The sequence below is a fragment of the Convolutriloba macropyga genome, chromosome 5, assembly GCF_964194025.1.
Source record: "Convolutriloba macropyga chromosome 5, txConMacr16.3, whole genome shotgun sequence".
NCBI classification, from domain to species: Eukaryota; Metazoa; Xenacoelomorpha; order Acoela; family Convolutidae; genus Convolutriloba; species Convolutriloba macropyga.
In genome coordinates, this window is record NC_134472.1 from 29,895,032 (window position 1) to 29,920,813 (window position 25,782).

The window sequence follows — 25,782 nt, forward strand, 5'->3', positions numbered from 1 at the left end:
CGTTGGGTCCATGGATAGCTTAGAGTTAACCCTAACCGTCTGCCATAACCTCGGGTTGCTCGGGTTTTGCCTTCCCAAAATGGGGGGGGATGGACAGATTTTCGGTCCCAACTTGTAAAATTTTTCATTTTTGACCATTTTTGAGTTTTGAGAAATTCTAAGTTTCTTCGGTTTCAAAAGTTATTTCTTGCTGTCTGATTGCTTTTGTAGCTCATTTGAAGTTGCGCCAACAATAGGAAATAAACTCCCACGGAAATAAACGCCCACTTTACCATTAAAGAGCTGCGCGTTTGGGCATGCTTCGCGGGCCATGGCCATGCCTCAGTGGCCCGTGGGACTTGATATGAAACTATCACAACCGAACACATTATCACGACCGAATTTTAATTTTAAAATGGGGGTTTATTTCCGTCGGTTTTTTCCTATCTAAAGTGGTTTTTTTTCCGTGGGGGTTTATTTCCTAGACCCCGTGGAAACAGTTTAGTTGATTTCGGCCCATAGTACAATACAATATACTTACGCACAAGACAATGGAAATTGACTCCTACAAACTTCCCTATAAACATAATTGCGATGCATGCAGAAAATTAATTTCTGCTTTTTTGGAAAAGGAATGGCAAACCACCATTAGTTGAATTTTTCCAGCTTTATAATGTTTTGGTAAACGGTGTTATCTTTGAGGAGTAGAAAAATAGGCAAAGAACAGCGTTTCTCCAATTTTGTGGGAGAATTTTAAGTGGAAAAAACTCGTTTAATTTTTAACGCAGTTATAAAGCTTTCTGTCAAGGCCAATATTAATTAATCCTCTGCGTCTTTTTTTCTTTGTATTTTTGTTTAGCTTCTGGTAAAATTGAAAAATTACTTGGAAAACTTTTTGGTTCTCAAACATTCTTTGTATGTGAACATATTTTATCACTTTAAGGAGTTTTCGAAAAAAAGTTCCCATTATGGTAATTCCTAGTAGTTTCTTAATAGTTTGATATATCAACTGTGATACATATACCATGCTAATGAAATGGTTTTTCTTCTCATCTTTTTAGTGAACAAGGTGAGCCAATAAGCTTTTTGGTTTTTTTGTATATTCCAAGAAAGATTTTTTCTTGAAAATGAATCACATTAATCCGGTGAACTTTTCAGTTCTTCATAGTCGGTGAAAAGCGAAAAAAGACTACAGGTACTAATAACGCGTAGTCAATATTATTTATGTCAAAATAATTTAATTTTGAATCTTTAGAGTACTGCTGCATTATCGTTGTAAGCTGTTGATACAAAAAATTGTTCGCGAATGCTTGCATTTTTTTGCGAGTCTACCGAATGCAGTTTTCTGATGCTTTTCATGCCGTCAGTTAATGTGGGAATTTTCTGAGGCACGCAGAATCATGCAAGATATCTTTCTTTTTCCTCAGGGCTTCATCTCTCTAGCCACTGAACGTTGAACAAAAGGACCTTCTTGTCAAGCTTATCTTATGCATAATTTAAGCTGTTCTCTCTCAGCCTTCTAACTGAATGAAACGGGTGAAGGTCGAGTAAGAGCCCATTAGTAGCGAGGGTTCAAAAGCAATTTTGTGCTAGCATTTCGATGGCAATGTCGGATAAACTCATAGAGGATGGCTTTCTTTAGATTAAATCGAAAATCTTCACCCAAAACATATAAAAGTTGCACCATACAAAAGCTCTCGAAACGCTGATTTCATCGACACTCAACACGCTTTTCGGCCACACACGCATGTAAAATTGGGTTGTAGGGCCCTCTTTGCTACTTGATGTTTGTTTCCTCGCAATTGAATGTTTAACTCCTCAATGTTTGCTTCTTCAACTCAAATTATCGTGCACTTTGTAAACAAAAACTAGATTTTATAACAGAACTCTTTTCATGCACTGTTATTTTCCAAATTACAAACATGTCATCTAAAAACGTGCGTAAAATTTTGCGGAACTTAGAGTATTGCGCTGCAAAGTTATGTTCGTGAAAACTCGAGAATGAAAAATAAATTTGAAAAAAAAAATAAATAGAATTAAATGAACAAATGAAAGCTATCCTATTTAAAATTCTTTTGATGCTTTGATTGTAATATGCTTCTTATCTTTGTACACGCTTTTGCGAACGATTGTTTGCTAGTTGGTCGTTTCTTGTTATCGGCATTAATTTTTCTGAGACTTAAAAGTACTTTAAAAGGAGTCAAAACGAAAACTTGGTTTTCTTGACATTTGTCTAATATTGGTTTCTTTATCAAAAGTTTTTGCAAGGTTGCAGAAAATCATATGGCGTTGAACTGTTTTTAGTTTCAGTGAGTTAGTAGAAAAGTGCTTTCAATGTCATTTAAGTAAATCATACTTATTTTTATCGATTAAACAATTTCGCAAAACTTATTAGTATTTTGGAATTTTTCAGTTTCTTTGTCTCAATTCAGGTGGAGTAGATTGAGGCCTTTTATGAACTCAATTTCCTTCAACAAGCGTTGATCAGTTTAGCCAAAAACATCCAGGACAATATAATGAAATAAACAAAAATTTACTATAAAGGTTTTCAACTTTTGCTTTAATTATGACTTTGTCCTGAGCTTCTTTCAACGTAAAACTTTATTGAGGGTCTTAAAGAACCTGTAATTTAAGTTTATATCGGACGTCCAGTGATCGAAGCCTTAATTTCAATGAATTCAATGAAGTTTTACTGCACAATTTTTTGGAAAGCTTAAAATTTACTTTCTACTAGATCCACTGTGCGGCGAAATGTAGGTCTTGGAATTCTTCGGAATATAGAAGATTATATATTCTATATATAATCTTAAGGTGGTATCAGTGAGAAGCTCTTCACAAATTGACTGAATCTGTTTCCAATTTCTCAATTTCATTTTCAATAGAAGAGTTTATTTTTCTCTTGATCACATTTTGTTCAATTTCATTAATATCTTAATAATTTTAGAACGTAATGATGTCGTTCAGACCGTAAAGACGTGGCCCGGAGGCAGCAACAGATCCCTACCCTCCTCACTCTGTTGCCCCCCTGGGGACCCCTCTGCGCTCACCTCACGCACCCTCAATTAAGCTAAAAAATAGTGTAACTAAACCGTAGCTAGCTACTGACAATGCCAACGGCTCGCCGGTTGTTTGAGAGCACTTTGCCCTACGTTTGTCGATTATGTTTAATCTTTTCATAAAACACAATTATCCCCATTTTCTTGTTAAATCTTCAAAATAACCTTGTCAGTTGTTTGAAGATACATATGATAAGCAGAAGTGTAATGTAACTAGAAATGGTTCTGCTAAGATTTTATGTTAGTGGAATTTTGTTTTGCCAGTTAAATTTGAAGAAACAATGTGCCACTGGGTTTTTAATAGATTTCCAATAGTGATTTTTTTTGTTTTAACTGGCCATTGCTGAGTGAATTACCTTGTAGCTACTTAGTTCAGTGTGTTTTCAGCTTCATTAACAGTTTTTTCCAATCAATGCGATCAAATCGTACCGTAAAAAGTTTTTAGGTACTAAACAAGTGTCGCAGAATCGGGTAGTCTTTTAAGTCTTGACGTAATTGAAAGAGTTTTCTAATGGACTGAATCGTTGGTTGTTTCTGGTATTGTAGTTATTTTATCTTTGAGAGACCCTCCTTTGTATTGGTCCTGCGTAAATTTTAGTGGTCTTCCAACAGGTTCCATACCCGGCTTACAAGTTTCTTGGAGTTGATTGAGAACACGTACAAAGGAAAGCTTACACCTCCTTTATCAGTATAAGTACTTCAAGTTCTTTTTGTCTTCTTGAAAAGGAAGATCTTCAAGTACTCGAAGTGTTTTTTGGTAAATATTAAAATTTAATTTTTTTTCTGTTGTCATTGGGTTACCCTGAATGAAACCTGAAAATTTAAGGGCTAAGATATTAGATGGAAATAAGAACCAAATATGGCCTCGAATTATTTAGATTTTAAAATAGTTTATATCAAGTGTTCAACAGATTTTAGGCGTTGATAACTGGTCCGTCATTTGAATGAGAATCGGTCGATATGAGCTGTTGACATGTCCGTAAAGCTATCTTATTTATATTGAAACCACTCTAAAAATGAAGGTCGAAAAAATTAGAACTTACGCTTTGTGCGCAATCACTGATTATTATCTGCTATAATGTGTTGAACTATTCAAGAATTATGGTAATAAAGAGAGCTTGGTGCTATCAGTTTCATAATAGTAATTATATATTTATTATATGGAGTGTCTCGCTGCAAATGATATCAAACGGCAAAAATTGGCTAAAAAGCGTCGCGTTGGTGTGAAATAGTTTCCCAACACCTCAATTAATTTGGAGGGTTGCAACAATAAATCGATAGTTTTTAGCCATTCTCTGAATAACAATATTCCGGTATAAAAAAGATAGACAAAGGCAGACAGTAGGTGAACGGAAATAACAATTTTCTGAATACTCGGGAACGTAATAACGTAATGACTGCTAGTTTTTACATCAGATTTTTGTGGCTTGATGGATATCTGTGACAGCAGTTATTTTAAACTTTGTGAAATATTTGCTCTGCTGCATTTATGGCTGCCGTTTTTGCATTATTGGCTACCGCTTTTGCACATTTTGCTTTTGAATTTTATGAATTCCTCTAACTTTTGCTGCTGCTATTAATAGTACTTGACGTTGATTTATTAAATGGAGAAAAATTCTTTTTTGAACTATGCGTCAATTTCAGCCCACTTGCAATGGCGCTTTTTTCATGTATTTTTTCTCACGAATTATTAATTGAATATTGCTTCTGGCGAGATATTTTAAAGACTTTAAGAGCAACTGTTACGATGTGCACTGAATTTTGCTTGGACAAGTAGCTGTCTTCACAGTAAATACTTCGAAGATCTTGAGAAGAATCTTATAAGCTTTCTTTCCAGAAGATGACGCAACAGTGGAGACAATGTTAGAATGAAAGTTCTCAAGATAAACTCAAATGTTCTGAGGTTCCTCTGAGAAGCTGCTTTGCTTTGCTATTGCGTAGGTTCTGCGAAGTTTCTGCAATCACGTTTTCTGCCTAGACTTTTTGTGGAGATCTGAAAATAGAGTGTCAAACGATTAATAAATAATTTGTGTAAAGCCATTATACCTCATTGGCAGAGGAATATTTCCTGATTCAGCGTTGTTATTGCCATTACATCCGTTTTTAGTCGTTTTAGATCCGTTTTTCATATAGAAAATTGAAAGCCAAAGACGCAAAAAGTCTATAGTGATCACAACGGTTACAAGAAGAGATCTGTCACGAACCAGTAAACTAATTCTTTGTTTTCAGAAGTTTCGTGAATTCAATTGATTTGAATTCGAATCAAATTATGATGAAAGTCTGAGCGTGTAGAATTAACTGAAATATGAACCCCACGTCCCCCCTCCCACGAATTCCATTTTCTCTTTAATTTGTCAAAGCTGTTTAAATTCGCATATTAATTTCCATGAACTCCTTTTCAACTTTTTCAAATTAAGGTCTGCAGCTCACAGATACCGATTTATTTTAGTTTGAAAATGCATGGCTTAGAGATGCAGTTTAATTTTATTTGATAGTTATTGTACGTTGAAAACTTCGTGTTGTTGCTGTGTCATGCTTTACTATATTGCTGCATTTTGCGTGTACAGTTGTGTACTTTCTGTTGTGAACAAAGGTCGTGTTAGTTTTAATTTTGCGTCATTTTTGTTAACGTTTAAAAATACTCACCAGTTGATCAAACTCGAACACGAATATTATTTGCAGATTGCTTATGACTACGTGTTGTCACAGCCATAACCTCTATTGCTTTTGATTGAATACTCTTGACCCTGGAGGTCAAATTGGTTGATTTTGTCAGGTCAAATATTGAACACGAAAATGAAATCCCTGCACCAGAATGCAAGAAAAGTGAATTATTATGTTCGCATGTTCACGAAAGAACTGTTAGACGAAATTGATTACGTCATCACGAGTTCAAATCAGTCATCGTCATCAGCTGCAGTGCCTAGGAGACTAACCAAATTTGTAGAACCCTCAGACAATCTCTCGTCCTTTGTGGACCAATTGAAATCAATTCATCTGGAGAAAGACGACGATGTATTGCATAGTCAGCTTTCACAGTTCATATCTACCGTATCGAACTCAAACTTATCTGAATCGTGGAAGTCAGAATTGAGTCGGTGTGTGCGATCCAAAGTTCCCGATGAAAAGTAAGTATAGTTTAGCTCTGCTGGGGCTCATTAAGTTATTCTTTCTACTGCTTACGGATCAGTAAAAAAATTTGCCTGGATTGTCACCGTGAGCGCTCTTGTCATTTTTCTAAAACCATTAAATAAATTTTCTATCGAGTCTCAGTTGCAGTGAAAAAATGTACCATATAGTTTTGCTATCTGAGCGTATACTTTTAACGACTGTAGTAGCACCAGAATGGTATGTCAGAACTACCAAATAATTTGTTCGAAATTTTAAGGAAAAATTCTCAAAGAAAAAAATAAATATGCAAAGCTGTCTTTTTTTTCACGTAACTTTTGAAATCCCTATTAGATAGTTAAGAGATGTCATCTTAAAACTGAAGAGTAGAGTCCCTTTAAAATTTTTGCAAAACATGACCAATTTTATGCGGGGAGAGCCATTTGCATGAAATTAGCGAACTATTGACTTAAATCTTTTTTAACAGCCGCGAAGCGATAGCTGAGGCTATTATTGGCCTTCCCATGGTTTTTACGACTCGAAGAAACGTATTGGTTTTCTTAAGGTTTTTTTTTACCGGAAGTACTGTTCGTTAGGACGCTGTTTTGACCTAAAAGCGAAAGTGAGTAAAATTGCCGTGTGAACTAATTTTTTCTGAGCGAGAGAAGTTTTTTGATCATGCGCTGCGTTAAGTAGTTTTTGACTAAATGGCACATATAGATAACCGTTTTTAGCAGTTTTTTCGTCTAAATGGCCCAGTTTTTTGCTAGTAATTTGGTTTTTGTAGAAATAAATTTTATTCGTTGCTATATTGAAATGTAATCCTCGGGGAAATTGATACCACAGTGTTTTGCAGAGCCAGAAAATGCGTTTCAAGTTCAAAGTTGACACATATTTCTTTACTTTTCAGTTAATTTTTGGCTTTTTTTCTATTAATATCCTCATTTTTGGATCTTTTGGCCGTCTTTTTGTCAAAATCAGTTAATATGGCAACTTCCCTTTGATAATTCATGTACTCAACTCCTCTCTTCCTCGATGTGATTTCGTTTCTTTAAATTGTACATATGCTATTCCGATTTCGGTAGTTTTTTTTCAAATTTTTGTAAGTTTATTTTTAATTGGTTTTCATTGCAGGAAAGTCTTTCTGTGCAACATGACGGACTTTAATTTCGTTTCAATACAATTTCAATCTTTTTTGAAAAAGAGTAAAAATTTTTTTCATAAGTGCAGTCTTAAAAGTTATTTGACCATTTTTTGCAAAATGTTTCAATGTTTCGTATGTTTGAATTCTGCTTTTTTCTTTTTTTTCTGTTTAGGAGGATGGATCTTTGTCTCGGATGACTCGTCTTTTCTGTGTCTCGATTGGTGAACAATGAAATGTATTTGTTTTTCTTGACTTTTTTAATTTGATTTTTAACTTCAAAAATCGAGAATGTCTTTTTGTTACGGTGTTCCTTACATTGTGTCAATATTCTTCACTTTCTAGGTTGTATCATTCTAGCTTCGTCCTGGCACCTACATTTATATTCGTTATATTGATTTTTTCAGTTGTTAAAAAATTGATTGATTTCAGCCTTTTCTTAGATTTTCGTAATTTCCTTGGTTTGCAATTGATTTTATTCAACATAAGGTAGTACTGAGAGTTTGCTAGACAGCCTTTTAGCCTTTTCAGAAATTTCTACTTAATATTATTTGTTGCCATTTTCTTCCGGCCTTGGTATTGTTTTCAAGCGATGTTTGCCTTTGAATATTATTCTGTTGCTTATATCTTTTCTCTGATTAATAAATTTTTGAATTAGTATGAAATCATGTTGTCTAGCATATATACAACAAGAAAGAAGTATGTGTTTTTTCCTAATTGCAGTGATTAGAAATCTAATTGGCGATGTTTTCTGATTCTCAAATTTTAGCATTCTTTTTTGAAAAATTTAACATAGTTTCTAAGATTTATCTACCGTTTGCTTTGGCGATCTTTGATTAGAATTATGAATTATTTGAGGGCAATTGAGCCCTGTCAGCTTTTTCACCCTATCAGTTTTTTGACAATCCTAATTATTTCGGGCTTTCATAACTTTACCGAACGTTTTCGATAATATAAATTTTTGCTGCATTTTGTTCCCTTGGTGACAGTGGTTTAATACAAAATGTAATTATTTCAGCTGCAAGTACGGTTTTTTGAGAGGTTTTAACGCTTCGAGTCGCTTCCGGAATTCTTCCGGCTATGTTCTTTTTTATTTCGTCAAAATTTTTGTAACAACCACAATCACTTCGAATCTGCTTTTTGTTCATTCGCGTGATTAAGTTTTTGGTCACACGTGACTTACCTCACTCTGAGAAATGACTTCCTCACTCTGGAATTGACTTTTTTTTTACTTTAATTCAAAGATATATGGGTAAATGAGTGCCTGTCACTCCAAATGAAGGGTATTCGAGGGCATCTGTTAGAAGTAGCGATAAGTCAAACAGATTCAATTAAAATTTTACATGAAAAGCTTTGAAAAGGTTTTTTTTGGTCTGTTTTTTATTATCTTTTTTAGACTACAGGTCTACGAAGCTATTGGTGCTATTTTCTGGCAATCTGCCAGCTATTTTTTTAAATTCAACTTTATCTCTTTCATGAACTAACTTTTTTGCTAATGACAACCGATTTTATTAAATGGCTTTTCAGATTCTGACACCTCTAACAAATGTTTTCACCTTTCGCATTTTTTGTTTTTTTTAATCGAACAGAACAATTATTTCCTAGTTTTGACATTTTTTCCTTCATCTCATAGAGTCTCATAGATTTTGATTGAGTCTCATGGATTTTTTAAATCAGAAGGCAGTTCCTCGAATACGTGTCCCAAATACTCAACGCTCTAATTTTTATAATGATTTTTTGAAAATAATTTTTCATTTGTTTAATGAGTGTTTATTGAAAAATTGTTGGTTTGTGGACAGTATGCTTCTCCACTGTTTGCTCTGATGTTAATTTCAATTTTTAAGCTATTTAATTAAGAATAATTTGGTCTATTTTGATTTTAGAGACATGAGCTCTCAGAAACCTTTTCTTGGTTCGTATGTTTTGTTTCGTATAACAAGTTATGATAAGTTTGTAAAAAGATTTTGATGCACGTCTAGTTGTCAGCGTACCGCGGAAGTTATAAAATGTCGGTTTTTCATTTATTAGTTAGTTTCTTTGGAATCCAAACAGCAATAAGAATTTCAGTTATTTAAATTTTTCATTTGTTATACTCTTTATTCCCGATATTTAATTGCTATCAATTGAACATTTATTTGTTTTCTGTTGGTCCTTTTTGTGCGATTTTTACTTGTGCTGTTTAACTTTGCGTTGGAGAGTTGAGAGATCAATAGAAGATTGGATCTGTATAACGAAATGAGGACTGAACATTTTCATAAAATTTGTTAATATTCCAATCTTCATATATTAGATAGAAAATTCAAGTTTTAGAAAAAACAATTAAAAGACGGTTTTGTTGCCAGTCCCCAATAAGTTTAGCCAGCAAGAAAATAGCTTTCACGCAGCATATTTTGATGTAGTACAGTGAAAAAGAGCATAAACAATAAACAAATTGTATTCATCAGTCTTAAGTTGCCTTTAGTGTTACAGTTAGTCTAAATATTTTTCAAATCAAGCATCCCGCTTCGTTTTTCGAGAGCCAGGTTTTCAAGAGAAGAGTGAAATAACTAAAAAAAAATGGATTAAAAAAAGCAGAATTTAAATTGTCTCATTCACATTTAAATGTTCGTCCTGTCGATTTTAATAGAAAGAGGTTTTGAAATCATTTTGTTTTGTTGTGTTAAACTGCCTTGTTTGAAATGTTCTTGATTCAGCAGAACAGATTTCTCCAACTGTTTTCCTCGGAATTATCAAAAAGTGGTTGTTCGTTAAGTCACTGAGTTTCGTCTAAAAAATTAGTTTTAACGCCTTAGAATAGTGCCGGCTGTAAAAGTTCAAAATGAAATTTGAGGTAGTTTGTTTGGTTGCCTAACAACCAGAAAACTGTCAACTTGTCCTCTGGGTGGTCTATTTTGCGTTGCGTATCCGGCAGTATGTCTGCTCTGTTTTTTAACTTTGATTATTTAATTTAACAAGGAGGTAATGTGCGATCGCACATAAGGTTCTGACCCCGCTCATCCACAATTTTGACATAATTGTCTACCAAATGAGGAACAGATAGGAAAAGCCAAAAATTCAAGTATTTTTCAAAAAAATTGGTATATGAACGAAGAGATAGCCTCCAAAGCAAATAACTCAGTGGAGTAAAAAATGATGCTCTAGATTGATGAGATATGCGATCTTAAGAAAGCGAGCGACGACGAACGGCAAAATCAAACAACAACTACAAGCATTAATTACATCAAAAAATTTATGTCCGTTCTAAAAAACAAAACTTAATAACAAAGTCAAAATAGCGTCAGATAAAACTGAAACTAAACAAAACAAATTTTAATTCACCAGAAAAAAATGGTTATTCACCAGTTCATAATAAGGCTTGTTGACAATTAGACAAAAAAGAACAGAATTTTTGAAGTGAGAAAATTCGCTGAATTTAAAAAAAAACAATTTCGAAGTAATGAAAACCATTAGGAATCAACTTAAATATCCCATAGGTTTACAATTGCCAATGTTTCTTTAAGAGGGAATTAAGAACTGTCGGTATTCAATTTACAAGTTACAAAAAGAACAACAAATAGACAACAAACCAAAAATCAAATTAAAACTTGCCAGAAAATGCTTTTGAAGCCGTAAAGCCATACTTTGGCTCTCAAAATATGTTTGATTGCACCTTCGTCGAACAGCGATAATGTATTATGTGACAGCTCATTAATGAAACGAGGTAACAATTACACAAAAAAGAAAAAAATGCGAAGTTATGTAATACTTGTTTTTTTTCGAAAAAAGTTTATTTCCAAAGACATGAAAGCCATTAATTACAAAATGAAAAGTTTGAATAGGTTCGTCCACTCTTCCAAAGGAAGCACTTGAGACCTGCAATTATCCAGAATATGTCTTACGTCTACAAAAAAGAACGTCAAATATGACAAAAATCAAAAGTTCGTTTACTTTTTTTTTGTGAAAAACCCGTGTGGAAGCCAGTAAAGTCATAACGGATTCTTTAAAAACATTAGGTTTTGTGACACTAATCCCTTTTGACACCTTCACCTGAAACGCATTATGTGGCCTCTCATTAATGAAACTAGGTAACAATTAGACCAAAAAAGAAAAAAGGCAAGATTATTTAATACTTGTTTTTTCGAAAAAAATTTATTTCAAAGACATGGAAGCCATTAATTACAAAATGAAAAAAATAAATAGGTTCATTTATTCTTCCTAAGGAAGCGCTTGAGACCTGCAATTATCCAGAATATGTCATACGTCTATAAAAAGAACGTCAAATATGACAAAATTCAAAAAATAATTTACTTTCAAAATTTACTATTCAAAAAACCCGTGTCAAAGCGAGTAAAGTCATAACGAATTCTTTAAAAACATTAAATTTTGGGACATCAATCCCTTTTGACACCTTCTTTTGACAAAAATAATGTCATATTTAACCCTTAATTAACGAGACCAGGAAACAAACAGACAATAAAAGGAACAAAAATGCGAATTAAAGTGTTTTTTTTTTCATTTTGGAAAACAATTGTTTTCAAGTCATGAAAGTCATCAGCTATCTACTATTGTCTGAAAATCAGCTCATCTACTCTCCCATTAAAAGCCAATCAAACCGGTTCATTGTACAGGAAATTAAATACGACAAAAAAAACAAAGTAAAAACGACAGTTATAGAGAAAATTTTAAAAATTCAATTAAATTCTTCGAGAAAGTACTGTCGAAGCAGTAAAGAACCACAATGTATGTCTTTCAGGATTTAAATATTATCAATTGTGCGTTATGTTGAACGCGAATAATGTGATATATGAACTGCCAATAAGGTAATAAGGTGATAATTTGACAAAACTAGAAAAGATGAAAAATGGGCAAATACCTATAAATTTAAAAAAATTGTGAAATCTAGTAGTATCAAAGCCAGAACAACATAAATTAGTGTAAAACCGCAATAGAGACTGATTTTGAATTCAGTAGAAAGAAGGAGCACTCTTTGATTGCTGACACTAAGCTGCAAGTTGACTAAATTAAGAGAAAAATGGAGGCGAAGTTCAATAAGCCATTTTTTATTTAAAAATCAAATATTTAAAAATTCAAAGCGACCATAAGCTTTCAAGAAATCATTTATATAAATTCATTTGGAGTTAATTAGGAAGCCAATAGGACCTATCATTACTGAGCTTTGATTTGAAATGCTCTGTTATTTAATTAATATAAAAAAGGTTGAATTTTTTATTTAAAAAACCGACTGATGACAATCCGAATTATTTTTGGATTGTAACGGTCCAAGATTGGTATAAAAATAGTCCTGCTAATGCTTATTGTCCATTATGAATATTTAATTTTTCGAAGGTCATAGATATGGATATTTTGTTGGTTAAAAAATCGAAAATAAATGCTGCGTTTTTGATAATCAGCGAATAAAGTTTGCAGAAAACGGCAATGTTTCAATTACAGAGCACTCTCAACGGAAGTTGAAGTAGAATTAGCCCCCTTTTCAGTCTACAAAGATTGTGTTGGTGTTGTTTTTGGTGTGCACTTCCTGCAAATTTAATCAGAGTGGACTAAAGAAACTTATTTCGTGCTGTTTTTGATGAAAGTCTGAATTTTATGAAATATTTATCCGGAATTTGTGACAAAAAATTTCAATAAAAATAGCCGACTATATATTTTGTCTTTAAAAATAAAATCATTAACATTTTCTTGTAAAATTTTTTTAAATTTTAGCAAAATTGGCGAAATTTTAGTCAAAAATTCCGAAAAAACCGGAATAAAATCAACGGAATTCACTCTATTTTCTCGAAAGTTTAAACCTCGATATCTCCCTGTAAAAAACGAAAATCAAAAAAATCTCTTTAATTCCATATTCTACGCTGGACAAGCTTTCTAATGATACCAGTCTCAACTCTCTGCGATGAATATATCGATCGGCCTAAATTGACTGAACAAAAAAACCCATTTGAGTATATAGTTCCCCCCCCCCCTCAAGAGGGGTCGGAACAATTATGGAAACTGTTTATTTAAGAGTTCCTTGGTCAACGAAGTATTCAGATTACCAACCAGTTCTCTTCACAGCGTGGCCTGTGTTGCACGTTAGTCTAGACCCTACGTCTCCTAAACCTCCATGGGCAGATGAAGACTTCACACTCAAGTTAGTATCCTAATTTTGTGGCAACGTCAATTGTCCATCATCAACTAGTTGAACTGAGATTTCAAGGACACCACACCGTTGAATTTTTCTGTGAATTTAATTGTTCAGCTTTGCAATTAACGATACCTTATTACGGGACAAATGGTATGATGCAACAATGAATTGTCATATGCAATTGTTTCATCAGTATCAATTAAAAAGTTTTCTCGAGATAGCGGTCTTGCAATATCAATTCGAGAAATTCGACATGTAAATTTATTCGAGTAATCCGACATTTGTCACGTAATGTGTGCGTCCTGAAATATCTGATTACAGTGAATTGCAATTTGATCTAATTGTTATCCTGTACTCTTTTTGCTTTCGAATCCGTATGTGCTTTATATCTTTAGCTATGATTAAGAATTGGCTGCTAATTTTTACAGGTCCAAAGATGAGTTGAAATCTGTCAAATTCAACAAAGACGATGAGCTGAATGGTAAGAAGATAGACCGAAAGAGCAGAGAGTGCAAATACGAAATGGACTCGAAAACTGGGCTGCCCAGGAACCCCCGCGGCAGAACAGGCATGATTGGCAGGGGACTTCTGGGCAGATTTGGGCCCAATTTAGCTGCAGATCCAATTGTATCCAGGTGAGCATGATTACAGCTCTTGCCTAAATATAAGTAACGGCTGATAATCATCTGGTACCTAGTCAAGTACAGGGAATGAATGCTTATATTTTGATTAAACCAATTTCTGGAGCTATGAGTTTTCGTTTGTAAGACAACGGGAATAAGTGGTGGGTGAAGAAATTTTTCTGTTGCAATTTGTGGATGTTCTTTGGCATAAATTATAGTAAATATTTGATTATGAAAGGGTTAATGTACCAGACAAATTTATCTGTTTCATGTGATAAGCATCTCGTACGTATTTTCATAAAAAAAAGAAAGTACGAGTGAATATTATATGGTATAGGTTCAAGAAGCTGCCGGACGGCTCTATAAAGCATATCAACAAGAAACCGGTGTTGGAATGTGTCTTCATACAGAGGAAGGATAACAACGAGTGGGCTATCCCTGGAGGAATGGTCGAACCAGGCACCGCAGTCTCACTCACCTTGGTTAAGGTTAGCCCTAATCTTATATCATCTGAGGGTGCATTATTAAATAATCGTTTGGTTTCCGAGGTGTTCATAAGTCGAATCTTCAGAGGCGTACCACTACATAATTTATGCACAACTCATTTTGTAACTACAAGTCAATGAGTGCTCTGTGCCGATTTTGTCATGATTTATACTCTTTAATAGCCGCCCTCATCTTCTCAGCCGGCTATTATTGCGCTCGTATTTTTTTTTACAATTCAAAGAATTTGAATTGTATTGGGGCGCTGTCTTTTTACGACTCGAAGAGGAGTATTGGAGAAGTCCTTTTTTTTTTTAATCAATTTTATTGGAGTGATTTTTAAAGCGGGAAATGAAACGCGTGAAAAAATTTGGAGTGGTTTTTGTGCTGAACAAAATTGAAGAGTGGAGCGAAAAGAGAGTGGTTTTTGTTCATACCGCTGTTTTTGAGAGAGCGATAAATTGATGTGTGAAAAAATTTTCTCTAAGCGAGCGAAATTTTTTTGTTCACATGCGGCTTTTTAAAACCGTTTTTTTGTTTTTTTTTGGTTTAGAGGTCTGATTATGATATTGTGTGATGCTTAGGGTTGTTTTAATAGTGATTCGCAAGTTTTTGGTCATTAATAAGATTTTGATGCCTCTTTGCTGGTTTTTCAGCTATTTTGCTGAATTTTAGGCGAATTTAAGCAATTTTTTGCGTTTTGTTTTGTTATAATGCTTTGTAATGACTTTGAATAGACGAATGTTAGTAACTGAGTTTTTAGATACCAAGTGATTACATTCTCTTAGGTTAGAAACGATTTTTTTGTTTAGAAAAATGACAATAAACTGAAAAATTTTGAATTATTTTTCTTAATTTTTTTTGCTGTTTTTCGTTTTTTTTCTAAACTTAGAAAAAATTTTCAGCCTATTCGACTTTCCTATTGTTTTCGAAGTCTTCCAGTACTAATTCACTCCAATTAACGTTTTTTGGGTCTATGTGCTCCCGTGAAATTGAAAAAAAGCTCAATTTTTTCTATGATTTTTTTTCAATTTTTTTAAATGCCCTTTGTTCTTCAATTTTTTATAGCATTTGGGGATGCCTATAGTCCAAATTAGTTTTCCTTGATGCATGTTGATGATTTTGATTTCAGTTTTGAATCATTTTGTTAAAGATAATTGAGTAACTTTTATGAAGAGTTCCGCAAATTTTTGTGTTTTTTTTTGGAATTTTTGCTGAGTTCTTCTGATTGTCTGCTTTTTGCTAGTTTTTAATGGTCTAGTTTTTGATAGGAGCTTTTCTAGAGGTTTTGTTGAAATATATTTAGTGCACTTTTCAATGACAAATATCACTAACTTTTCTTAAACACTAACTTTTTTTCTATTTTTTTCGTTCTTCGTTTTTACTCATATAAATAAACAATGATTTGGATTGGTGGACACTTGACCAGATGTAGTATTAAAAGTTTTTTGAAATAATGATTTGATTTCAGCATAATGGTATTTGATTCATTATTTGTGGCCAATTTTTTTTGTTTTTTTACAGAAAATATTTTTGTATTTGTTTTTCATTTCCTTTCTTTTACCTACGTTTATTCTACTTGAAATTTGTGTTTGGTTTTTGTCTCAAAGAGCAGTGTTTCAACGAAATTAAACTTAACCTATTTCACGGGTTTTTGCCAAAAGTTGTTTTTAAACTTGCAACTCAATGTAAAATTTTTATCACGTGCTTTATCGTCTTTTCTGGTCAGTTATTTTTTCATTGTTCTTTTTCTTTTTTTTGTTTTAAAGTGACAAGTGTTATTCAGTAGGATAAGCATTATGTTAGTTATTTTGGTCAATCAGTAGAGTAAGTTTTATGTTTGTTAGGGGCGTTCGTTTTTTCCTTCGAGTCGTTTCCGGAATTCTTCCGGCTATGTTTTTTTTTTTTTTTGATCTGTTCACACATTTTCATGATTTTTGAAGTCAAATTGGAGTAGTGATTTTGGTCACGCCGAAACAGGAAGTGGAGCGAAAAAGCGAGTGGTTTTGCGGCGTGAAATTTTTTCGATCTAAATTTAAAGTAGAGTGAGAAAACGGGGTTTGAACAAAAATTCGCTTTCTCGCTAGTGGTTTTTTGTTCACATGCGGCAATTTCACTTTGATTTTTACGGTTTTTTCGATTTTTTGGATCGGATTTTTTTCTAAATGGTTTTCCCAATCTATTCATAGTCCGTTCTTGGTCTAGTTTTCTGTTTAGTCAATGAAAATTCTTTGAATTGTACGTCAGGACTTGTCCTGCTATGTTTTTTACTTCGTCAAACTTTTTTTTCGCTTTACCATTTTGCCGCTTTTTCGACATTCTGCTTGAAATCTTTTTGACTTCTCTAGGCTAGTTTCTCTCTTCTCTCATTCTGCTAAAAGTGAATTTGAACATCAGTTGCTAAGGAAAGCAATTCAAAATGAACAGAGTCGGTATAAAAAATTGAAGTCAGAAATAGAAACGGGATAAACCCATAAAGCCCAATTTTAGATGCCCGCTATTTGAACGTCGTTCCTATAAGTCTTAGTTATCACCTCTAATGCTTATTGGTGTTGATAGTAGCCCCTGTAGCCTCTCTCTAAGAAACAGAATTATGTTCAACTACGAAATGCCATCAAAATAAATCGGACTTAAAAAATATTTTTGTACAAAAATCTTTTTTTTTTCAATATATTCTATTCGTTCAATCCCAATCATGCTTATTGGAATCAACGGCGGCTATTTTCCGGCAATCTGCCGGGTATGTTTGTGAATTTTTCTTCTCCCCATGTTGAAAAACGCATAGTCTTCTCTATTCGCGATAGTGAAACTTCATAAAAGTACCTGCAAACGTTCATTCAGATTTGACCTTTTTCGATGACGTGGTTTTTGCTATTTGAATTGGACTTGGTGTGTGAAAGCATGAATATCTGGCTCGTATTTATTTATTTTACGCTTATTAATAGCCGCACAGCGATAGCTGGGGCTATTATTGGCCTTCTCTTGGTTTTTACAACTCGAAGAGGAGTATTGATGGAGCGTCTTTTCTATCGGTAATTTTTGGAGTGCATTTGAAACAGGAAAAGAAATGCGTGAAAAAGTGTTAAGGTCAAGTTGCTCAAGAGCAGAGAGAGGAGAGATTGCTTTTTTGTTCATGCAGATTATTTGAGAGAGAGCGAGAAAAGTAGGTGTGAAAAAAATTTCTTTGAGCGAGCGGAAATTTTTGATTACGTGCGGCTTTTTGAAAGCAGTTTTTTATAGTTTTAACTCCAACTTTTTTATTCAAAAATGTTAAGGTCAATTATCTTAACTGGTAATAGTGAAGCTCTTCTGGCCATTTGAAGTGAATACTACACTTGGTGACAATTTTTACTATTTTGCCTTGTTTTTAACTTTTCCAGCAGTTTTCTATTCTTCAAATTTTAATAGCGTTTCGAGTGTTTTGTAGTTAAAATAATGTTCTTCTAGAAATTTTGGCAGTCTCTCAATTTGAATAGTATTAAATTTGAGTTGTTCTTGTTAGATGAAAATTGAGTGAATTTAAGCAAATTTTTGCCAATTTTTGTCTGTTTTTATTGTTTTTCTATTTCTTCCAATTTTTTTTGGTTATCGTTGTCGTTAAGAAAAATTATAGATTTTTTACACTGAAGTTCCACTTGAAAGCTAGACAGGGCACTTATTACTGAAATTGACTGATGACTGATCCAATAGGAAATTTAACTTAAAATTCTCCAATATTTTTGGGAGGTTGCCTTTTACCGTTTTAGAGTTTTGTTCTAACTTTTCTGTTTTTTTCCTTTATTCCCCTGCCATCAATTTTCCCTTTGCTCGATTTTTTCTTTATAAACATATTAGATTGTCTTTCAATTGATATTATGTTGTTGTGAATTATCTGTATTTCTGTTTTACCAAGTCTTCCCTGGACTTTTTTGGAGTCGGAAATTGGTGTAAATTTTATCAGATTATTTTGTCATTTTGTTTTCTCAAATAAGTTCTGCTGTTGTTGTTTCAAAATATTTAGTGTAATGAAGTAGGAGTTGCTTCAGGTCATAGGGAAGTGTCAGTTTCTTGCTCCGAGTCGTTTCCAAAATTCTCCCGGCTATATTTTGTTAAATTTTGTTAAGATTTCTATTACGACCATATGACGTCACAATCGCTTAAAAGTCTTAACTGACTCTCAAAAATTACTTCCTGACTCTGACTTTCCTTTACTTCAGTTCGAAGAGATAACGTCAAGTGAGTCCGTGTAATAGAAGCAGCAAAAACCTAAACAGATTAAAGCATTTAATAAAAAGACATCTCTTTTTGGTCTGTTTCTTTTATCTTTTTCAGACTGCAGATCTACAAAGCTATTGTGGTTATTATCTGGCGATCTGCCAGCTATGGTGTTGTGTTTTCGCTGACTTGCAAGATGGTTCATGACGTCAGAAAAGCGTCCATAATTTACCGTACATCGATATGGTAACGGCTTTTTCCAAAAGTATACGCCTTTTTCTGTTTCCGTTTGTGTTTATTTCTGAAGGTAGCCATTAGGCTGATATATGACGACTAACTCACTTCTAGAATATCGCTTTTAATAATAGCCGCGTCAGCAATTCCAAGAGGCTATTATTGCGCTCCTAATTTTTTTACTTCTTTCAACAGATTTTTGTTTCATCTTACCCTGACTTCTTGGAATGACGTTTTCATTGACTTCAGTGACTTGTACTGCTTTGCAGTTAAAATTTGTGTTCGTGACGTCATTTCTGCTTTTAGGTCAATTGCGTGACTTACCTCACTTAAAAAATTTACCTCACTTAAAAAAAAACTTCTGAACTCACTTAATGAGCTTTAAATTTTGTGAACATTTACTAATTAAAGGTCAATAGTGTGCATCTAAGTAGCGCTAAACTTATATGCCCTAATTCCTGAGTAATAGATTCTTGAGTTTTAATATCGAATGTTAATTTTGAAAAAGCTCCCTTAGGGCTTTTTCCTAGTAGAGCAAATGTGTCTCATAAAAATGACAGTCCGAATCTAACCCAAAAAGTCTGTCTATTAAAAAGCTGGTGGTCGATCTGTCAATCTTATTTCTTTAGTTGTTTCAATTCATGGTGGGCCACAAGCGTCAATCGCGGCTATTTTCCGGCAATCTGCCGGCTATGTTTTCTTTTGCGTTTCTTGCTTTCAAATTTCATACATTCAAGCTTAGATAATATGCTAAATATTTGTTCTGGTAATTTTAACAATAGAGTAAAATATTGTGTATATTTTGGTTATTTTGTCTCATTGGCTATTATGGCATTGGGTATTACACCAAACTTCCCCTACCCACCGCATTCATATTAAAAAATGAGAAAAAATTTGCCTGTATTAGAAAATTTGTCAAACTAAGAAAGGGAAATATTTTGTTGGTATATCTTTCCCCATATTTTGATATGTCTGCTGCCAAGGTTTGCGGTAGAGTATAAGATGCACGAGTCCTTAAATCTTCTCTGATATATCGCCGAAAATCATTTACTTTTCAGCGAGAGTAACAGGCTAAACTGGTAAAGAGAGCTTTAACCCCCCTCTCCTTTGTTTTGTCTACAGTTTTGGAAACTGCAGTTTTCAGATTTCTTTCGCAACAATTCGAGAGAATTGTTCCTGTCACAAATCACGCTTAACAATGTATGTCAGCTTGGTTCCTTAGACGAAGTGTAGTAATGATAGTTTTGAAATGCCGTCAATTGATGTCTTTCAGGAGTTCAGAGAGGAGGCACTCAATGTGTGTCATAATGACAAAGAGAAAGCAGAGAAGATGACCAATGAGCTGAAGAAGACGCTATTTTCGAAGGGATTCACGGTTAGTGGAATCTACATCCAAAAAAGCTGTGTTTAGCAAATATTAAATCCGGAGTCTTCACTTTATCTATCTGCGCGTTATCTTTTCGTGAATGTCTTTAGTTGGTTCTCTTAAGCGGTAGTTATTGTGACGAAACTTACCGAAAAAACCGTTTTCATTCCTTGACGAGAATTGAAATAAAAAGCAAGAACAATGATTTGTTTGAAAATCGCCAATTAGCACTGGAACAAACGGATGATTGATAAAAGAAAATAATAGGTTATGTCTGAATGCAAAGAAAACGAAAAACATGCTCTTTAATGGTCAACGTAATTTTCGCTTTGAGAAGCAATTCACTATTTAAAGTCAAATGATTGAACCTGTGAAAGATTTCAAATACCTTGGTGTGGTTATTGATAGTCATTAAGTTTTTGACAGCATGTTATCCACATTAACAAACGACTCGTCAAATTGTGGCATTTTTTTTACAGGCTAAGAAAAGTTCTAACATCCGGCCAGTTAATCCAAATTTTTGTTTTATTTGGCTGATATTACAATATGGATTTCTTATCTACGGGGCAACTTCTAAAAACATATAAAATATTGAAAAACAAACAAAGGCTTAAAATTATCTTCTACAAACGAAATTTTGATTCGCTCGGCTCCTAAAGAGAGGAACATAAACCTTACAATGTTAAGGAACTAAATAGATGAAATTTTCAAAACACTTGTTTGTGTACTTCGGGAAGAAAGTAAAATTGGAACACTGTCAAATTTGCTCACCTGCAGAGAAAAAGAAAATGTTTCAATTGGTAGATCTAAAAAAGTTTCAAGCAGCAATCGATCCAGTATGAAGAATTATTTGGATAGAATGAGAAAACTTTTAGAGGTAGTTTTAAATATCGAAAATAAGTTAGAAGGTAAAAAGTCTCAACTCTCACACAAGCAGGAGACACGTAAACTGGCGCATAACTTTTTTGAGAATTTGATAATCATTTGGTACGCGTTTTAAAAAGTTTGTCTTCGTTTCTAAACAACTTATTATTATTATCATTATTAGATCTAGCATTTGTTTAGCATGGTAGCCTTTTTATGTAAATTGTCGATTTTTTGAACCAATCTTGTAAATCGTAGTCGGCTTACTGTACATTAAAAATGTTAATGTGTTCGTTTGACTTGTAGATATACGAAGGTTATGTGGACGATCCTCGTAACACAGACAACGCGTGGATGGAGACAGTGGCTAAGAACTTCCACGACACAACCGGAATCACCTACACATTCCAGCTAGAGGGTGGAGACGACGCCTTCAATTCCAAATGGCAAGAGTGCTCATTTAGCTTGAAGCTGTACGCCAGCCACAAACATTTCATTGAGAAAACAGTGCAGAGACATAGTGCACATTGGTAATGAACCGTCTTCTGAGAACTTTTATCTCACTTCCTTAAAGCAATCTTCATATTTCGGAACTTACTTCTCCCAATTAATTGTAGTTAGCTAAAGAAGTGGGTGAAATTCCATGCAATCATTCCGGATTACAGCTTGTTTTTTAAAACGATCAATCTTTCCCTATACAGAATTCAAAGTATAGCGTCAGTTGCTGAGCAAAAATCGTGCGTGTAGCAATTGAAACTGAATCGTTTGTTGATGCAAATTATGTAATCAACTTGGTCTAAACCGTCGTTGGGATGACCAATTTATATCAATCCTAGAAAATTTGCTGAATCATGCTGCTAAATTAAGCTAGTTTGTGTAGAAATTTCAATTGGCCTCTGATTTCAATTCAGGTACAATATTTTTGAACCAAATAATTTGTTATTAATCAGATGATAGCAATACTACATGCCTATTTTATTATGAAGTTCGAACTGTGTTCGATATAGAGCGATGTATGATTTTAAGTTTAATATTGTGAAGAAATTGCATTCTGTCTTGCATTCAGAATATATTTTATATCTTTTGCAATAGCCTTTTGTATTTGATGAAAATATTTGAGGAACAGTTGCACCACTAGTTATGCGAATGATGAATTGTCTATTAAAATATGTCCAATTGTGTCAATTGTGTTTTAACAGTCTTAGCTTCAACATTCCATTGAAACCTCAACCCTATTGTTTATGATGTTAATATTAATCATAATGTGGCTGAAATTATATATTGAATAAAACTTTGTGCGAATTAAAATATTTCCTCCAGTAGCTTTTCGCAGCCCTACCTACAATGTAGGTTTTATAAGAAGCTGATTGGAATCATGGTCGGAATAAAATAGACAATACACGTATTTGCAAAAGTTTCCAATGCAGAGGCCGCGATCGGAGTGCAACAAAATGACTGTCCGAAAACCAGTGGTTTTGACCAGTCAGAGATGTTGAATTAGATTTACCCTGTCAGCTCAATTCCCAATTCTGCTGTCGGCCGAACCCCCTGTCTTCCAATATTCCCAGCATCGTTTCCCTTGCTCCAAAGCTGAAGTCGAACAAATGGTCAAGATCGGAGAGTGTAAATTGACAAAAGCTCATGATAGTGAGCTTATTAGTGTAAGAGCATTATAGTATTAGTGTATTTGAGTAAAAGAGCAATATTGGACTTCTACGACCCATAAGTTGAATGAATTAAAAACTAAAACATGGACCAATTACCCAATAATAGAAAATTTAATTGCTCTGAAACGAAGTTTGTTGCTATTATATTAGTTCTGTCGGTCTTTTATGCGATTTTTCGCTTGACCAATTTTTCGTCTGACGCTTTTGACTTTTCGTCCTCAAAAATTGGATAAACATGTAGCGCCTAGCGGCGTGCTCTTAGAGCTTTTCAGCTCAAATTGTTTTGGAGACTTATACTTACTTATGGTGTGAATGGCGGTCGAAGACACCCCCTTTGTTGACCCCTCCGCCCCCAACTGTTGCACCCCACCCACACCGCGCTGTTGCCCCGACCCCACTGCTGCCCACACCCACTCCCTCCACATATATCGCCCGGTGCACCACCCCCCCCTCCCTCCCCGTGGCTACGGACGAACAACCGCTCGCTAAAAACACGCAGTTTTATAGTAATTTTCACAATTTTTGAGCTTTTTGAAAATTTTTGTCATTTTTTGAGTTCTTTCAGCCCTAGGTGTCGAGTTACTTTATCTAGAGTTTTATAATAGCTGACATTTATTTTTCATTATTCACGTCTTTCAGACGCACGGGACAAAAAAAGTCCTTAAGGGTTTGATAATAAGTTACCGAATAATTTTTATGTACCATGGAATAGCTTCCAATTTTTTCGTACGACAAGTTTTAGCAGTTTTTTTTTATAAAACGGTTTTTAAGTTTATCCAGCTGCAAGAGCCAAGAAACCTTGTTTAGGGTTTGAAAATAGGTTTCTGTATACTTTCGAGAGCTAATGGAATGTCCTATAAGATTTTAACATTACGAGGTTAAGAATTTTTTTGACAATTTTGGCCATTTTTGTTCAATTTTTTTTAGCATTTATAGTCATTATTCAGTTGTTTTGAGCCTGGAGGGTCAGAAAAGCTCCGTTAGGGTTTGATAATAAGTTTCTGGAAATTTTTTTGGCCATGGATTAATTTTCAACTTTTATTATCACAAATTTTAGCGGTTTTTTCATTCAACTTGCGTTTTTTTTACTGTTTTTTGAAATTTTTTGTCATTTTTTAGGTTTTTCCAGCCTTAAGAGCCACATGACCTCCTCTACGGTTTGATTATAGGTTACTGCATAGCTTCTAGATGTTTTGCAATATTTATCAAGATTTTAAAGTCAGCTTTTTTCATAAATATTTGCGTTTTTTTCAAGTTTTTTTGAATCGTTTTTAATTTTACATCATATTTCCGGTACCAGGGTCTTAGGGACCTCCTCCAAGGTTTGATGATAAGCTGTCGCATAGTTTTTGGAGTCAATAGAATTGTTATCAATATTTTAATGACTCCAGCTTTAGCAGTTTTTTGATAGAATTTAATTTCTTTCAAATTATAGGAAAATTAACATGTTCCGAGTTTATGGATCTTTATGAGACAGTGAAACTATATAAAGCTTGAAATAGGAATACTGGATAGTGTCTCGAGACAATGAAATGGTTTTGAAGATTTTAGTCTCTTGAACTTTAGCAAAATTTTGTTAAAAGTTGCGATTGTTTTGAAAACTTTTGAATGTTTTTGTCCTTTTCTGAGTTTAACGATCGTTACTCGCCAACGAAGCTTGTCAAGTCTTGCAGATGAGTTACTTGACATAACTCCAGAGACAAAAATTCATTTTAAACATTTTCACTGCTATTTCTGGAAGCTTTTAAAAAAATTTTTGCAATAATTTGCAAATTTTTATCAGTTTTTTGTTTGATTTATTTACTATCAAGGCTAGAAAACTACAAGTTGCCGAGTCGAATCAAGCTAAAGCTAGCCTCACTAAACCGTGGCTAGCTACTGTGGAAGCCAACCGCTCGTCGGTCGTTTGAGGGCAATTCGCCCGACTTTAGTCGGTTATGTTCTCATTTGTGACGTAAAATTCGATGCGTTCTGTCCGACACTTGGTTGAACGTTTTGAATTTTTGGCATCTTTTTTGCGATTTGAATAGTTATTTGCACTCAAACGAAGTTTGTAGCAATTTTATTAGTCCTATCGGTCTTTTAATGCTATTTTTCGCTTGACCAATTTTTCGTCAGACCCATTTGACTTTTTTTCCTCACAAACGGGATAAACGGTGGGAGGGGGTTTTAGCTGCACGGGGCCCTTACGGCCTCAACGAGGTGCATGTGTTGTTTTCGCCACGTTACCATGTAAAAAATTTTAGGGTAATGTTAAATAAAAATTTGAAGAAAAAATTAAATGGAAATTCTTCGGAAAATCAAATTCCAGTTAATATCTGATTTTGTTGGTAAATACAAGGTTACTTTTTCTTCATTTGAAGAGATCCCTCCAGCAGATTTAGGTCAGAATATTCTGTATGTTCCAGCTAAATATAACTTAGTAAAAAAAATGCTGCAAATTTTATTGGTTGCAAGTTCTTAGTGTTTTTTTTAAATTACCTTTTTTGGGATTATTTTCAAACAGATGGAGTTTGTTTTCCGCTCTCACTAATCTTAATTATCATTATCTCGATATCATATAGCGCACGATTCGTTTGCTAATTAGGCACTATTGATTTGAGATTTCTATTGTTCCAACAGGAACAATAGAAATCTCTTCTCTTCTTTTTTTACTCATTGCAAAAAAAACTTTGTTTTGTAGCACTAAGAAGCTTTTTACGATTTTAACGAAAGAAAAACAATTTATTTGTTTGCAGGTTGGAAAAGGGGAGTTATTTTTAAAAAAGTGAAAAAAGGTGGAAATTTGGGGAACAAGGATGTTGAGTAGGCTATTAAATTTTAAAATTACTTCAATTTGATTTTTAGAAAAATTGTCTTTAAAATATTTGAATATAAATAAATTCGAAAACAACAAACATTTAATTTCCTTTCTCTTTGAAACCCTAAATTAATTTTGAAAAATATTTC

The 25,782-nt window shown here is 33.8% G+C and overlaps 1 protein-coding gene across 1 annotated transcript; it reads left to right on the forward strand.

Annotated features, from left to right (window-relative positions):
- Nucleotides 1-5,608: 5,608 nt before the first annotated feature.
- On the forward strand, nt 5,609-22,488 carry LOC142339307 (putative nudix hydrolase 6). The gene is made up of 6 exons (XM_075389250.1): nt 5,609-6,163; nt 13,283-13,408; nt 13,831-14,037; nt 14,363-14,513; nt 20,210-20,311; nt 21,473-22,488. Exons 1-6 carry the CDS (start codon nt 5,832-5,834, stop codon nt 21,698-21,700), a joined length of 1,146 nt encoding a protein of 381 aa, XP_075245365.1. The 5' UTR covers nt 5,609-5,831; the 3' UTR covers nt 21,701-22,488.
- Nucleotides 22,489-25,782: the final 3,294 nt, after the last annotated feature.

Coding starts and splice junctions, on each gene's coding strand:
- LOC142339307 (XM_075389250.1), top strand. CDS start 5,832: ATGAAATCCCTGCACCAGAATGCAAGAAAAGTGAATTATTATGTTCGC. Junction 6,164..13,282: donor TCCAAAGTTCCCGATGAAAA/GTAAGTATAGTT, acceptor TGTTTATTTAAG/AGTTCCTTGGTCAACGAAGT. Junction 20,312..21,472: donor TATTTTCGAAGGGATTCACG/GTTAGTGGAATC, acceptor TTTGACTTGTAG/ATATACGAAGGTTATGTGGA.